Source organism: Podarcis melisellensis (genome assembly GCF_964234715.1).
Source record: "Podarcis melisellensis genome assembly, chromosome: 10".
Classification (NCBI taxonomy): domain Eukaryota; kingdom Metazoa; phylum Chordata; class Lepidosauria; order Squamata; family Lacertidae; genus Podarcis; species Podarcis melisellensis.
In genome coordinates, this window is record NC_138542.1 from 50,340,561 (window position 1) to 50,356,663 (window position 16,103).

At 42.3% G+C, this 16,103-nt stretch overlaps 1 protein-coding gene across 1 annotated transcript in view; it reads left to right on the plus strand.

Moving 5' to 3' along the window:
• LARGE1 (LARGE xylosyl- and glucuronyltransferase 1) overlaps positions 1 to 16,103 on the plus strand; it is a 313,681-nt gene that overhangs the window by 128,327 nt on the left and 169,251 nt on the right. Inside the window, exon 3 of the mRNA XM_081928248.1 lies at positions 15,198 to 15,499. Within this exon, the coding sequence (XP_081784374.1) occupies positions 15,198 to 15,499 (302 nt within the window). The remainder of the gene's footprint in view (positions 1 to 15,197; positions 15,500 to 16,103) is intronic.

The following is a 16,103-nucleotide window of genomic DNA, read 5'->3' on the forward strand; positions in this document are numbered from 1 at the left end:
TATATGAGTACACTGTGAAAGGGAGAGTTTTTCCTTTTGTTTGCTGTGCAAGAAACACCGCTGGTTTGTGATGTAGCACCAGGGAGCCGACCACATGCTGACCTACTGCTGCACAGTGTCGTGTTACATTTATGGTGCTACATAAAAATGATTTAGAACACCATGCTCTACGCATGTAAAATTTGGGAAAGATGAGGCTCATTGCTGATTCCATAGAAGTCAATGAATTCTGCCAAAGCCTTCAGCAAGAGTAAGATTAGGCTCAGAATATGCCATATTTCCTTTGTAAGAAAAAGAGTGAGATCAATAGCTTGCCTGTATTTTGACTACAGTCATTCATCACCAAAGTTAAGGATGAATGTGCAGATCCTTATATATGTAATTCTGCCTTTGCAGAAGCAGCAAGGTGGATGAAGAGATGGCCTGAAATGAAAATCAAAGAATTAAGCTGCCTTATATGTAATACACCCTTGGTTCTTACTACTCTTACCATGAAGTCCTTATTTTCATAAAATTCCTATATGGATATATTTAAGTGGAATATAATGATCCTGGGTAGTGAGGAGAACAAATTTCCATAATTCTGCTTTTTCATCAGAACAAGTTTAATCTCTATTACTTTCTATTCCTTTCTTCTTCTTTTACCCTCAAAAGAAATTGAGTTTTAATAAATTTACCATAATTGATTAAATGTCCTAGATTGGTAACTGTGTTAGCCTGTTACAGCAAAAGAGGTGGGGGGAAGAGTCTCTTATTGCAGTGTTTCCCAAACTTTTTTGGGCAACGGCACACCTGTTTACTGAAAAAAAATCTCACGGCACACCACCATTAAAGCCCCGCCCCGTGACGTCAGCGCGCAGCGTCACGCCGGGAGGGACGCACGAAAGTGAAAGTTTTTTCCCTCCCCCTTGCCGGGGAACCTCCAAGCTTTGGGGGTGGGAGGAGGCAGCAGAGCGAGGGACTGAGGGACGGCGGCAACTGAGGCGGCGGCGGCTGTTGTGGTGGTGGCGGCGATAGCGGGCGGAGGAGGGGGCGGCGGCGGGGCTTGAGGAGCCGTCGCCGGGAGTTGCTGCTGCTGTTGTTGCTGCTGCTGCCCGGACATGCCGGCCTCCTCCTCCTCCGCTGTCTCGCGCTCCTCCCTTTTGCACGCGCTGCCCCGCCGCTCGGCACCACCACCGCGGAGCCGCCCCGGCTCGACGCGGATCCTCGCCGCCGCCGCCTCTCACCGCCCGACTCGCCCGCCTCCCTCCCACGGCACACCAGCCAATGTCTGACGGCACAGTAGTGTGCCGCGGAACACCGGTTGGGAAACACTGTCTTATTGGGACCTTAAAGACTTAACAAATTTATTATGACAAAAGCTTGAAGAGGAATCTGGTCCACAAAAGCTTTTGCCATAATTCAAATTTATTAATAAGGCAGCCAAAGTAAGGTTATAGCCAAAGAGAAACAATCAAACTGGGAGTTTGTGACCAGGACTTGAAAACAGGACTTGAAAACAGGGGAGTATGCTAGGGATTGGTGGAGGAGACTGAAGAGACTGAGCTTGTGTCTTTTGTATTAAGGCTGGTTGCTTGTATGAGCTGTTTGGAGGCTGTGTAGGTGTGGCTGTGTGCTGTGCTAGAGCATAGGTTCTGAAGGGGGTGGGCTACTGCTGAGAGGAAACCAGGCTAAACAGGGAAGTGAGTTGGGGGAGGAGTTAGCAGCCAGCAACCATTATATTTAGCTGATAGCAGTCTCTGGGAGCTTGTGGACTTGTAAAGAGTTGGTATTTGCAGGGATGTTTAATGGTAGCATTTGAGGGAGAGGCCTGGACTGCTGTCTTGCAGTGTACATTGGACCAAGAGATGGATAGCGAGGGAGCTGCTGCAGTGACTTGTAGCACCTGTGCTGCCTGAGAATGTGCAAGCTACACCAGCTGCAAGTGCAAGCTGGTTGCCTTGCTGGAAGAAAAGGTGCAGCAACTGGAGGCCCATCTATCCATACTTCAAGCTGTTGGCCAAGATTAGGAATTTCTCACTAGAGCAGAGTGAACTGTCCTGGAACAGCATTGAAGGGTGGGTGCCCCTAGAGAGGAAGAAGATCACCCTTTCCAGGAGATGTGCTCCTGGAGGTACATGACACATAGAAGCAGGACTGTAAGGAGCCATGCTATGTCACTGGAGCTGCAAAATCAGTTCCATGCCCTCACCTTAGATACCAATTCTGCACCAGAAGAGCAAGGACAGCAGTTGCAGATCTCAGAACACACTGAGGTGGCTGTGGAAAGTTCAGTGTACAGAATGATTCCTGCTACTTCCCAAAGAAGGGACAGACATGTGGTAGTGGTAGGTGACTCCCTACTGAGGAGGACAAGGGTAGCAAGTGCAGAGGTAACAGGATTTCCCTAGAAGTGTCCTGACTTCAGGAGCAAAGATTCACAATGTGACAGAAAAATTGCCTAATGTCCAATGACCACAACCCTGTCCTTCTGATTCATGTGGGTACAAACGATACTGCCAGACATAGCCTTTGACATATAGCAAGCAACTGGGTATGTTTAGACTGGAAAAGAGGAGACAGAGAGGCGCTACGAAAGCCATCTTCAGATATGGCTTTCATGGAAGATGGAGCAAGCTTGTTTTCTGCGCCGGAGGGTAGGCCTCGAACCAATGGCTTCAAGTTGCAGGAAAGAAGATTCCAACTACGGTAAACACCAGGAAGAATTTTCTGACCGTAAGAGCGGTTCGACAGTGGAATGGTCTCTCCTTCATTGGTGGACTCTCCTTCATTGGAGGTATTTAAGCAGAAGTTGACTTGCCATCTGTCATGGATGGTTTAGTTGAGTTTTCTGCATTGCAGGGGGCTGGACTAGAGACCTTTGGGGTCCCCTCTGCCTCTACAATTCTATGAGTCTATGATATGTAAGATATATACATAAAAATAAAAAGTTGACCTATACAGTAAATAAAACAGAATAAAAAATAGAATCTTAAATATTGAAGGTGGCCATATGACCTTGTCTAAGCTGAGCAGCCTTCACTGCAAATTTACCTGAATTAAACATTACAGGCCTGTCTGAACCAGACAACAGATATATAATCTTATTCAAGTTACTACTGTATTAATGTTCTTCCCAGCACCCTCCAGCTGCTTATGGTAGCAGGAATATTTTATGGAAACAATTTTTTGGATTCAACCATTTCCCCCCTCATTAAACAAAAATTAGACCTGCCTTGTTCATTTTTATTTTTATTTTGTGAGAAATAGCCTGTACTGAGGAAGGTTGTGATAACAGAAGTTATTAACATATTCACACACAGACATGAGAAGAACCCTGCTGGATCAGATCAAAGGTTTATCTAGTCTGTCATTCTGTTCTCACAGTGGCCAACTCGATTCCCCTGGCAAGTCTGCTAGCAGGATGAATTCATTAGAACTTTCCCATTCAAGTTCCCCGGCAACTGATATTCAGAGGTATCCTGCCTCCAAAGCTGGAGGTAATATATAATTATTATGACTAGCAGCCATTAATAGTCTTATTTTCCTTCAATTGGTCTAATCCGGTTTTAAAGCAATCCAAGCAGGTGACCATTACTGCCACTTGCTGGACTGGCTTCCATAGCACTATGTGAAGAAGCTCTTCCTTCTACTTGTCTTGAATCTCCCAACACTTAGCTTTATTGGTTCTAGTCTTATGAAAGTAGGAGACAGGCTTCTCTCTGTCCAGTTTCTTTGCATCATGCACAGTCTTATGCACCTCTATCTGTGATGTTCTGCCTGACTTATTTTTCCCCCAAATGAAACTTAAAATCCCCAAATGTATCCTTCCTACATTATCATTTTGGAGGTGCAGTGACCAGAAATTGTATACAGTGGTACCTCGGGTTACAAACGCTTCAGGTTACAGACTCCGCTAACCCGGAAGTAGTACCTCGGGTTAAGAACTTTACTTTAGGATGAGAACAGAAATCGCATGGCAGCAGTGGGAGGCCTCATTAGCTAAAGTGGTACCTCAGGTTAAGAACAGTTTCAGGTTAAGAACAGACCTCCAGAATGAATTAAGTTCTTAACCCGAGGTACCAGTATACAGTGTTCAAATTGTAGTTGCACCCTATATTTTTGTATGAGGAAATTAATCCAGTTAATTTTAAGATAGTGCATGCTGCCATTAATTTTTCCTTAAGTCTTTAAAAAATAGCCTTTCAATCTTTTGCTTTGGAATTGGGAAAAGATTGAGCAAACAAGGTCTGCTTGCGTCACAGCAGCAAAATGATTTTCACTTTCTTCTTCTGAGGTTCTTTGCTGCATTTGCTAGAAGAGGGTTTGTTAGGGCTTCTTCTTTCTTTCCACCTCCTGAAAAAGAGATGGAAGGAGGGAGGGAGGGAGAGAGGAGCTAATTCATGAGTCGCTTGTCTCTCCTCACAAGTGAAAATAAGTGTCATAACAGAGATCAGTCATCATGTATTCTGAATATGCCATTATTTTGCATTTTTCCTTTCCCTGCTTTGTAGGACTGAAGTGACTTTAATAGCAGGTGCACTGAATCAAAAATTCTAGGAAAGCAAGGGGAGAATAGAAAGCTCCAAGCACTAGGAATCTATTAATATCTCATTTACTGCTGTTTCATCACTGGAATATCACAGGTGTTTGTTTAATAAACCAACTTGACAATAGCCAGTATGCATCATGCATATGTAATATATTAAAAGAGGAAAGATGATGTTGTACAAGACATCCAAGAGCATTTCAGAGGTCCAGTGTGGATGCTGCATTGTTAGTAAAAATCACAGGCAAGAGAGTCACTTATGCTTCTGTTCAACTGCTAATAATGTACATCCACATCAGTGGTGCCCAGATCTTTCTTTAGCTCGATTTTTGTGTTCCAGAGATCCAAATGACAGCGATTTGGATATAATATATTACTAGCAGATGAGCTGAAGCAGAGGTTTCACATCTGTCATCTCCCCTAAAAGCCAGGACCGCGTCAGAATATTTTTCTCTTCTATAGAATTTCCTTTTTTTGTTGTTGTTGAAAGCAAGTTTCTAGGTGCTTATAGGTGCTGGCTGCAAATAGATGAAATTTATTTCATCTGTGCAGAGGGCACACAGGTGGCAATGTAAGTTTTCCAGTGTTAAAAGGGATGACTGTAAAGTCAGTGTTTTACCTATACCTTGTGACCAAAAAAACAATAACAAAATGACCAAAAGTGCAGAGGAAACTATGCAAAGTAAGAGGAATCATGCAACTTTCCTATTTTGCTTAATGTATACGGGTTGCAGAAGTATTCCTTTTCTTGGGTGTGTTTGGTTTTTTTAATTGTTTGGGTGCGGAATCATAATGTTTGGGGTTTGAAGTACACACAATCCTACCCAGAGTGCAGAGATGAGACCCTTGCCTTGTTCTTATCCAAAATGCATGTACAATCTTTGCATGTGTGTACATTTATTGACTCTTCCTCAGTTTGGCCATCTCGGATATTTCTCCTCTTTTAGGGGCCTTAGAGCCAAGAATCTCGACACATTCTTCTTCTCTTCCCTTGGCTTTAAATGCCTTTATCACCCTTGCAGCTTAACACATTGTTTAGGTCAACTCTGCCTAGGCTTGCACATTTCTGGAGGGACTGGATAAAATCAAGCAGCTAATTCTGGGTGCTAGAGCTACATGTTTCAAAGATGTTCCTGCTGCTTCTTGGTTATCTCTCAGTGTTGCTGCCTTGTGAACTGCAACAGAAGTACAACCATATGTTGGTTTCCAGGTGTTAGCCAACAGTAGCTTCATTTCATAGGCTAGCTACAAAATATAGGTGAATTGATATGTAAAAATATCCGGTATTTATTTACCTGAAAATTGAGACAGGTACTGGGGGGAAATAGAATTCTCTTTCTATGGGGGCTGCTAGAGTTTTATAAGCAGCAGCTGCACCCAAGTCTGACAGCAGATGTATTGATGCCTAGGGAGAAATACTCCAGTGCTGCTATGGCACTGTCAGCCTAGTTTTAGGGCCTGGCGATTCCTCTTCATCAATCCCACCAGGCTTTATGAATTATTGCCTCTCCAGAGCATCCCATTTATTCATATGCTGATGCACACCTGTACAAGCATTCACAGAAATTCCATAACCGCGTCAGAAATCCATCCTCGGTTGTAGCCTTTATTGCACCTCTTGGAGAATATGTGTTCCTGGGAACTTAGTTTGTGTTGTTCGTGTTGCATGCACACAATCACATCTGCGGCTAGACCCGCAGGCGTGATGGGAATTTGCAAACAAACAAGTTACTATATTTTACATGCAGTGCCGCTTCCTTTGGATGTGGTGTTGTTGTTCTAATTGCGCACAGTACAATTTAATAATTAACTCATTCTAGTACCTCATCAGATTTAGATTATTTGCTTGCATTTACTCTTAGATAATGAAGCAGCCTCTGTGTAGTAGTTTACTCTCCATGCTCCTCCTAAGTCTTATTAAACGAAAAGCACAGGCAACATTATCATAGCCACATTTTCACCAAAAGGCTGCTATAATCTCTGCTTCTAACAGATTGTGCTCCCCCCCCCTTTTTTTTTGTTTCTCATTGTGGCTCACCTAATGAACATGTGCCACTGCTAGGAATGTCACAGAATTCTGACAAATGGGACCAGAAATTGCCAAAGTTCGCTTATTCATCCAGTGTCTGGAAGAGACATCAGCGAAATATGAGTCAGAACAGAAATCCATGCCTTTTTACATCCCTGCAGAACTATAATGAAGTATGAATGCAAATCTTCTAAAAAAGAGAGAGAGTAAAAAATATGGGGCAGGGGGAATGGATAACAACATATTAACTCTTCCACATCCCTGCTCTACATCATATTCTGCAGTTGGCAATACATGGACCAGCCTTTTTTAACCTGGTGCTTCCCAGAGATGTTGGACTACAACTCCCATTTTTTTCAGCCAATACAGTTGTGCCCTCCAGATGCATTGGCTTAGTTGTTCTGGCAGCCTGGTGCTGATGGAATTTGTATAGTCCAGTGCATCTGAAGGGCACCAGGTTGGCAAAAGTTAATGTAGACAATGGCAGGTAAGCACATGCTTCTTACAGGTGTCCCAGTTGAACATTGACTCATTGTAAACAACAAATGCAGAAGCCCCTTAAACATCCAAGTCATGAAAAGTAATAGTTCATTCTGCACTAATCAGACTTCATCTGGAGTACTGTGTCTATTTCTAGGTACCATACTTTAAAAACAACGCATGCAAACTGGGGCATATTTTGAGGAGGGTAATGAAGAAGGAAAGAGTTGTGGAACTGGATGTGTTTAGCCTGAAAAAGAGAAGACTGGTAGACTGGCAAGACATTCTACTACTTTTAAAAATATCTTGAGGGTTGTCACACAGAAGAGGGCAAGGGTTTGTTCTTTGTTACTACAGAAGGCAGGACTAGATATGTTGGACTTAAGGTTTTGGTTGGTTGAACATTAGAAGAAACATTTTGATCAGTTTACTCGACGGTGCCCTCCAGTTGTTAATGGAACCAACCAGTTACTTAAGAGGTGGTGGTTTTCTCTTGCTGGAGATCTTCAAGCAGAGACTGGACTGGATAGCCATCTGTTTGGAGCACACTTGCTCTGGATTACCTGCATATTTCGTAGATTTGGGCATCTAGATGGACTAGCCTACAATCCCTCCTGCACCCCTCTGATTCTATATAGTACAACAGTTGGGAGGATAGAGTGATGAAGGTAAAACTCCATTCATGTGGACATATTATTTCAGCTTTGAAAATGCTTCCAGAGAACATATCCACCTAACATTTACTGTGTGTGTGTGATTTCTTAGAAGAATGATTTCAATAAAATACATGTCTTAATTCCAAGGTACAAGCAGATGAGTTTTTACATCTGCTTATGTGTATGTATGTCTGAGAAAGAATAGCTGTATTTGTTGAACTGTTAACATCCTTTCATTCATTGTACTGAAAGAGAAACGCAAAGCTCACCATGCCACCTTTGTCCCTGAAAAATCAGTGCTGCACAATCGGAACACAAATTCCAGTCTCCATAGTTGCGTCAGCAGGGGAAAGAATCCTTTTACATAGGCAAATACTGCTCAAAAGTTTAACTCAATAATTAGCAGCTGGAGTCTTCTGCTGATGAGCAGCTGAGACTATTCAGCAAGAGAATCTGAATTAACCACATCTGGGTGCTGAGTTAGCCTTTTTTTAATCCATTGATATTTACTGCATCATGATTTTAACATATCTGAGGCATGCATTTGTGAATTTACCAAATTTCTTTTTACTCTTCTGGCAATGGTCTGTCTTGCTTCTCAGCCAGACATGACAGCAGTAGGGAGTGCCCCTACTGGAAAGGATATTTCCATCTTTGTTCTCCACAATCCCCATCCCACTAAGTGTTATCTGAGGCCTAAAGTGCTGGGAGCAGGGAATGTTTTTGCAGTGGTTGGAGTTTGAGAAAATAATTCATCAAGAGCACAGATGGTTGATTTAGAACCTAATAGGTATTAACACACTATTTCCCCCAAGCTTCGCTCCTGATATTGATAATGTGTTATCTTTGCCAAGCCTCCCCTTTGATAGCATGTTATCTTTGTCAAGCCAAGCCTCCGATAAAATCTTATTTTTCACTCACTGCTTAGCCTGATAAAATGTTGTTTTCTTTCGACTCCACTCTCTGCAAAAAGGGCAATGGAGGAGGAAAATGTTTCTTTTAAAGACTTCTCTTTTCAGCAGAGTTGTACATTTCCCTAGGTCATATAAAGTGGGTTGCAGGAGAAAGATTTGGGACGAAAGTAAAAAGGCAGTAGCTTCATGGAAGGCTGAGAAAATAACAGGGCAAATCATTTGTAGCTCCATATTCCATTTACCTGAGAGAAACTTTGAGTGACAGTTTTAAGTAGGCATGCAGAGGACTGCCCTGTTAACTAGCTGGCCACTTCTCCTTACTTGGTTTTCATTTATAGACAAGCAGGTAGATTTAGCATCTACTGTAAGCAAATGTGGCATTTACCTCCTATTTTGGGCAAAGCACACCTATTTGACACCATATGAGTCTTAGCAGTCTTGGTGCTAAGTACCACAGCACTAAGATGGGAGATAAGTCTCTGCTTATATACTTAGAATATGCACACAAAATGGCAGTAGTGCCGTATCTGTATACGCTGATTCTGACTCTAGCAGAAGTCTCTTAATGTGTTTTCTAATATGTAAAGTGGCAGCTTCTAATGTGGCAATGCTACACTGTAGAGAGTAAGCCCATTAAATGCAGTGGGAAGTAGTTCTGAGGAAGCACGTATGGGAATTCACTTCAAGTAATGTTATGCATTAAAAGCTATAATTTTATATATTGCAGATGGGATTCAGTCTTGTACTAGCAAATTGAGGTTGCACAGCTAACATAGATTTGGCACTCTTGTGCAACAAATCCAATTCAGGGAAAAATTGGACTTTTTACAGTAAAGAAAGTGATGGGGAAACACATGGGAAAGTGTAGGATAACAGTTGCTTGACATGATACTGTGTAAGTTCCCTGCAAACAAATCCAAATGACTGTTCAATAAACAATGAATATTATATAATCTCCCTGCAAACTTTGTGCAAACAAGTCAGGGTGAATCCTTAATAAACAGGACATTTGGAAGTGACATCTCTATTCATTCATTCCAAACAGCAGCAGCAGCAACAAAAGCAACAACAAATCTTGGATTGTTAAATTAAAACCATTGTAGAAATTTATTTTCCTTCTTTTTTAATCATTATTGTAATTTCTAAATTTGCATCTATACTTATAAATCACTAGGTACAAAGTTCATGCAAATCAATGTCTCCTCTTTTTATTATAAATTTCCTCTTTTTTAGTGATGCATAAATGGATACCTAAGTAGGCTGAAGTAAGATGGTTCACAAATCAAGAGAGCAGTTTAATAACTTTTCACTTATAAAAAAGCTGCCCCAGAATTTGTTACAGTTTTTCAAACCAGATCATTTCCTTCAATGCTTTGCTGAAGTGGAACTTGACTTTGCAGCAGCCAAAAATAGCTACCTGTTTGTTGGTGTGATCCATGCTGAAAAAAATTGCTGCTAGTCCAATTTATAGTGACAGCAAAGTACCTTCATGCTACCTTACACTTCAGTGTCGCTGTCACTGGTTTCATCAATGCAAGGAGACTTGAACCTGTACATGTGGCAGTTGCTCACTGTGTTCAAAATGCTCTTGAGGTACCATTTTTCCAGATTCATTATACCATTCTCTTAAAACTTCCTTCATTCTGTAAGCGTTTTCAGAGGTTTCACTCATTTCAGAATTAGAAGATGCCTTGTTTACAGTGCAGACATCTGGAGAAAATTGCTCAGCTTCATTCAGCAGTCCTATCGGCTGCTGTCAAAACAGCTCATCAGGCAGCATTCTCTAATTCCAGCTGATGCTACCTCGGAGCAACTTAAAAACTTACAGTAGGACACGTTGGTATAAAAATTCTCGGTGGGTGTGGGAATGAGTTTCTTAGCATGCACTGTGATTGCTGTGTGGAGATGCAGGCATTGAAACACCAAATGGTTAGCAAAAACAGCCTCATCCCAGCAGCTGACATCCATCTGAGCAGTTTGTAAAGCCAGGTGTCTATAGACAGTCAAAGCAGCAGCCAACAAATTCAGAATTGGAAAAAAAAATTATACTGAGCATTTTTCCTGCAGCTCAACACATTCTGTTCTATTCTTGCTTTATTTTTAAGCTCCTTGTGTTCTGTACTTGTTAAATGTGTTTTGTGTTAATATTCTTGTATTACTAGTGTTTGTGTGCATCATAACACATAACACATTTCATTAGGAAAAAGACCTCATCCCTTTTGTTTCATTTTGGGTTTTTTCTTCCAAATTTTCCCCACCCCCACTGGGTGTGAAACATATTAGGCTGAATACAGATGTGCAGGTGTTATCCTGCCTTTTGAGCATCCACTATTTGCTTACCCTATTTTTTTAGGGACTCTTTTATTTATATTAATTTTTTACCACATATTTCTACCAAGCAGTTGGTTTAGGATTAATAAAAAGTTCTGGACATATCTGTTTGCCTTGGAATTTGAGTTTCTTTTTGGCCCAAATGTTCAAGCAGAGTGTTGTGAAATTAGTTGGTTCCTTTGAATCCGCCAGCATGTCTGTTTAGAAGTTACTGTAATTCATATATCTTTGTATAGATAAAAAGATGTACATACACATGCCATACAAACTTAGTTTAATTTTCTTATCTGATTGTAAATTCTAGGTTGGCTGTCCCTCTAAGACTAGGGATGGAGAATATTTTTGGGGACTTTTGTCCACATTTCATTATGGTAAATGTGGTTGGAGGCTTCATACTGTCAGTGTGTGGGGTCAACCCCCAAAATGGGTGGCATCCCTTTTCTCTTTTCTAATCATAGTAATAGTCAGTTTGTTTATATGACGCGTTTTCCACGAATACATTGGTGCTCAATGTAAACAGTCTAAATGTACTAGTACATTATCTGTAAACAGGAGGAATCATAATATCACTGCAACACAATATTAACAATTAACAGTTCATTTAAAATATCTCAGAAATTGAGGTGACCATAAAGTTTACCAACAGGTAAGCCTTCTCTCCCTCTTTCTCTCCCTTCCCCCTTCATTCCTCCTCCCAGCGACACAAGAGCACTCACTCACTGTGGCACCCTCTCCCCCCAAAAAAAGAAATCTGCTAGCCTGCCTCCACCAGTTATCTGCCTTCAGTAAAGCAGCAATTGATTCCCAGTACACAGAACTGTCCAGAAGTGGTCTGGATGCTAAGCCACAGAAGATGGGTCCTAGAGTGGCATTCTAAAGGACTCCTCTATCTGAGGTTAGGGAACCATACTATTTTGAAGGACCATCCTAGCTCTGTGCTTGGCCAACGTGCACATGAATGCCTTTCTGACAGACAAACATTTTCTTCTTCTTTGGTGGCTTGGGGGCTACCGTGAAAAAAGTGGAAAGCCATAGGTTGTCTACCTCTGCTTCATGTTCTGTTACAAAGTGAAACGTAACCGATTTTGCTTCACTTTCCTGGCACCTGTACCCTTATGACCGAAGAGGGTCAGCCCCAGAGTGAAAGAATTTGAATTTGCTGTCCCAAGAAAGCACCACCTTACTTGTATAACATGTAGTCCATACACCCCCAGAAGAAATATTTGGATTTGAGTTGCTAAACATATTCATATAGGGTCATGAGAATTTTGGCTGTCCTAAAGCAACACATAATTTGCATTCCATAGCAGCCTGAGACTGAATTATGTTTGTTTGGAAAAGGTGGGTGCGAAACTGCCATTCCGGTTGGGTATGTGGCATTTATTTATTTCGTTTTATCTTTATTCTTGAATTCTTAAAAGAGTCAGCTACTCAGACATTATAAATCGGTTTTAGAAATCATGTGAGGGGTGGGTGGGTAGGCAGGCGTAGATGAAAACAAAGATGGGGGAATGAAGCATAAGGCATTCTTTCCTTTAAATGAAAAAAAAAATGGGAGTATCCCTTTTGTTAAGAGAGGGGAAAAACTGGGCTTTCATGCAGCCTGTGGGTTGCTTGTTTCTACTCCTGTCACAAATAAAGCCAAACATAAAATAGAAAATCTGTTTCTCTGCCCTGCGTAACTATAGAAAAAAAGAGGGTGCCTTGGAACACTCTGGAAAATGATACTTGTGTACTTCAAACAGCACCACTGTTTTGTGTTTTTTCCCCTTTCACTGGATATGGATGTGCTTTCCGGCAGTAAAGTTGGGTTTTTAAAACTTCATGTGAACCACTGCAGTACGATTACCACTAGTGATAATAAGAAATGTTCGCTGTAAATAGTCTTCCTTAATAACTGTGGTAATATAGCATTCATAGTACTCAGTTGTTTATCTAGAACAGTTCCATCACCACCAGTTGTTTTGCATGCCCACACACATCACTGTGGTTTTAGCAGCTGTTCATAACTACTAAAATACTTGGTAATGGCTACATATCTGATAGAGCCTAACACGTTGGTGTTACACAACTGCTTTCTGTCAGTAGATGTATCAGAGCCATTAATAATAGAATAGCTCACCGATAATATCAGAAATAAAGATTATGGGGGGGAACAGTGCTTTTTTTATAGAAAAAGAAATGCTGTCTCAAAAAGCACTGAAAATGCATGCCGCACCAACTCCTGATCCATCCATCCAGGGTCTACCAGAACTCTCAGGGGAGGTGCTGAAACAAAGTTCTGGAGTGTTCCGGCTGAAAAAAAAAGCCCTGTGGAAAACATAGGAGAGAACATGGGGATTTGAAACATGTGCAAAGTTATTCTATTCTCCTATTTTCTGTAATTGTCTACACAGTTGCATCATTAGTGTATTACAAGGGTCTCCCACCCCAAGCTCCACATTGTAATACCCAGACACCCAAACTTGGTACTGGATGTGGATAAAAAGTTTTTCCTGGTCTTGTATAGTGTTTTGCTTAAACTCTGTCACTTCCTGACCACTTTCATTGCTGAGAGGCTCCTTGTTGTTAAACTCTACAATGCTGTTAAGTTTGGAGGAGAGGTCATGGGTCATTGGAAGAGCACATCCTTTGGATGCAGAAGGTTCAATATCTGGATTCAATCCCTGGCATCTTCAGGTAGGGCTGGCGCAGACTCTTCTAGTAAAGCTTCCAAGAGCTGCTGCCAAGCAGTAGAGTCAATACTGTGAGCTAGTGGACCAATCTTCTGATTGAGTACAAAGCAACTTCCTACGTTTTCTGCATTTGCAACATGAGTGTGTGTTGTTACATGTCCTAACTTCCTTTTGGTGACAATGGAGGAGTGCACCTTTGGGGGTGAGGCCAAGCTGTTGCACGGTTGCAGCACTTCCTGTGGCTGTAGAGACTGATACAGGAGAGACATGTTTCATTGCAGCTGGGACGGATGAAGGCATCCTGTTGTGCTGCTGCAGATGCACCATGGTGTTTCTTCTCTCTGCACTCCTCCCAGTGGTCATTTCTCCTCTGGTTACTGCTAAAGATGCACAACTTGACTGCCTGTCTCCAGGCACTGCAAGGGATTCTAGCCTTCATGTCACATTTGCAGGCACCGAGTTGATCTGCCAATTGGCCTGGTGCCTGAACCCAACTCCCTGTGGAGCAGGTCCTTGGGGACCCTGCCATCTTCCATTCTGTGGACATGACCAAGCCAGGGTAGACGTTGTTGAGACAGGAGTGTGAACATGCTGTGGGCTTGGGAGAGCACATCTTTGTTACTATGCAACAGATATCTCTTAACTTACAAACCTTCCTACATTTCAGACAAGCTGTTTGATTGAAATCCATGACGCAGAGAGAGATTGCAATGATTGTAACCAGGCCTCACAACAAATCTATCGTGTTGGAGCTAGAGAGAAGTGGGTTTGCCATGACCAATCACTTCCAAAGAAAGTGACATGGGTTCTGTGTGCAACTCACTTATATTTGCAGAATAACTAGCTGCTGAACAAGACAGAAGGTGCCATTCTGACCTGATTCATGAGTTACAGGATTGGTGTGACTGTTGTTCTGTTGCAACTCTCTTCCACATCACATTGGTAATGCAACAACAATAACAAAGCATATGGCAGGCACAGGATCAGATGACAAGAACGACAATAATGCTCTGGTGGTGATGCCACCTAAGTTTGATGCCAGAGAGTGGTTTCTCACGTGTTTCTGGTCTTCCTACATGGGTTGTATCCAATGTTAGTTGTACTCAGAGGGAGACCTATTGAAAATTGTGGACAGGACCAACTTGGGTTCATTAATCTTAATTGATCTATTCTGAGTAGACCCTGGTTGCCTATTATGGTTTCTGTAGTCTTACATTATCAGAAGGTCTTGAGACAGAATCAAACAAGCATCAACTACATCACATATATAACAAGAAAGATAGGACATACCTGATGCAGAGGAGGAGCTAGCTGCTCTGGCACCTGGAGCAGCGCACATGCTGTGCACCAGGGGGCAGGGCTAGCCACCCACGGGAGTGGGGCTAGGCACCCATAGGGGCGCCACCTGCGGCGAGCATCCCAGGGATGATATATTGATATATTGGGTTAGTCATCTGCATAGTTGTTGTTGTTTTTAGCAATTCAGGACTTATTACAGAAAAAGGTTATCTCTGTTCCTTTTTGAAACCTAAATTGTAAATGTCCTTTGTATCACTGCCTCTTTTTCCCCTCCTTTCATCCTAGATGGAAAGCCAGTGTCATTGTCTCCAATTGAATCTCAGCCCCACAGCCCTCGTTACACAGCCACAAGTCAACGTGAAAGAGAGAGCCTGGAGGTCCGCATGCGAGAAGTGGAAGAGGAAAACCGGGCACTTCGCAAGCAGCTCAGTCTTGTGCAGAGCCGGGGCCTGTCCCATCGCCGAGGCAACCACTCAAAAACTTATTCCATGGAGGAAGGGACTGGGGACAGTGAGAGTCTGCGGGCTGGCATCGTGGCAGGGAACAGCTCAGAATGCGGACAACAGCCAGCAGTGGAGAAGTGTGAGGTAGGTAGATTGTTCTTCCATCTCAGGCCATGCTTCTCAATGTTTGGCTGGCCAACTTTTCCATGGATGCATGTGTGAGAAAGGGACGACCATGCTCTGCAGCTTCTTTGAGTGCTTTTGTCTGGCTTGAATGGGTCCTTGAACTGCTTACCAGGGTGGAGAGATGCATGTGGTACGGTGGTATAGAAACCTCTGATCCCTAACTGGGTTGCTGGAATGCACCTATTGTACAAAGGTAAGAGTCACATCTGTCTACCTAAGCTTTCTGTGCCCTGAGAAGTTTCTGGCTTGCATGCCAACATGAAACTGATTATATAGTAGCACATTCCTGCTGTCTAAACTGCATAGGAATTAAAATGTATTTTGTAATTGCCCATTTTTTATTTTTTTTGCATCTGGCTCTACCAGCTTCTGGCATGCAGCCACCAAGATGTTGCCAATGAAGGAATGAAGATTGTGGGTTGCAAACAAGTTCCCTTCCCCTGCTCTGTTGAGAACTGGTTGGCTTTATTGGGGCCTTGGCCTGCTTTCAGTGCTATACCCACAACATGGGCCATTGGCAAATAATTTTTATAGATTCCATATATATTTTCTCCTTTTGTGG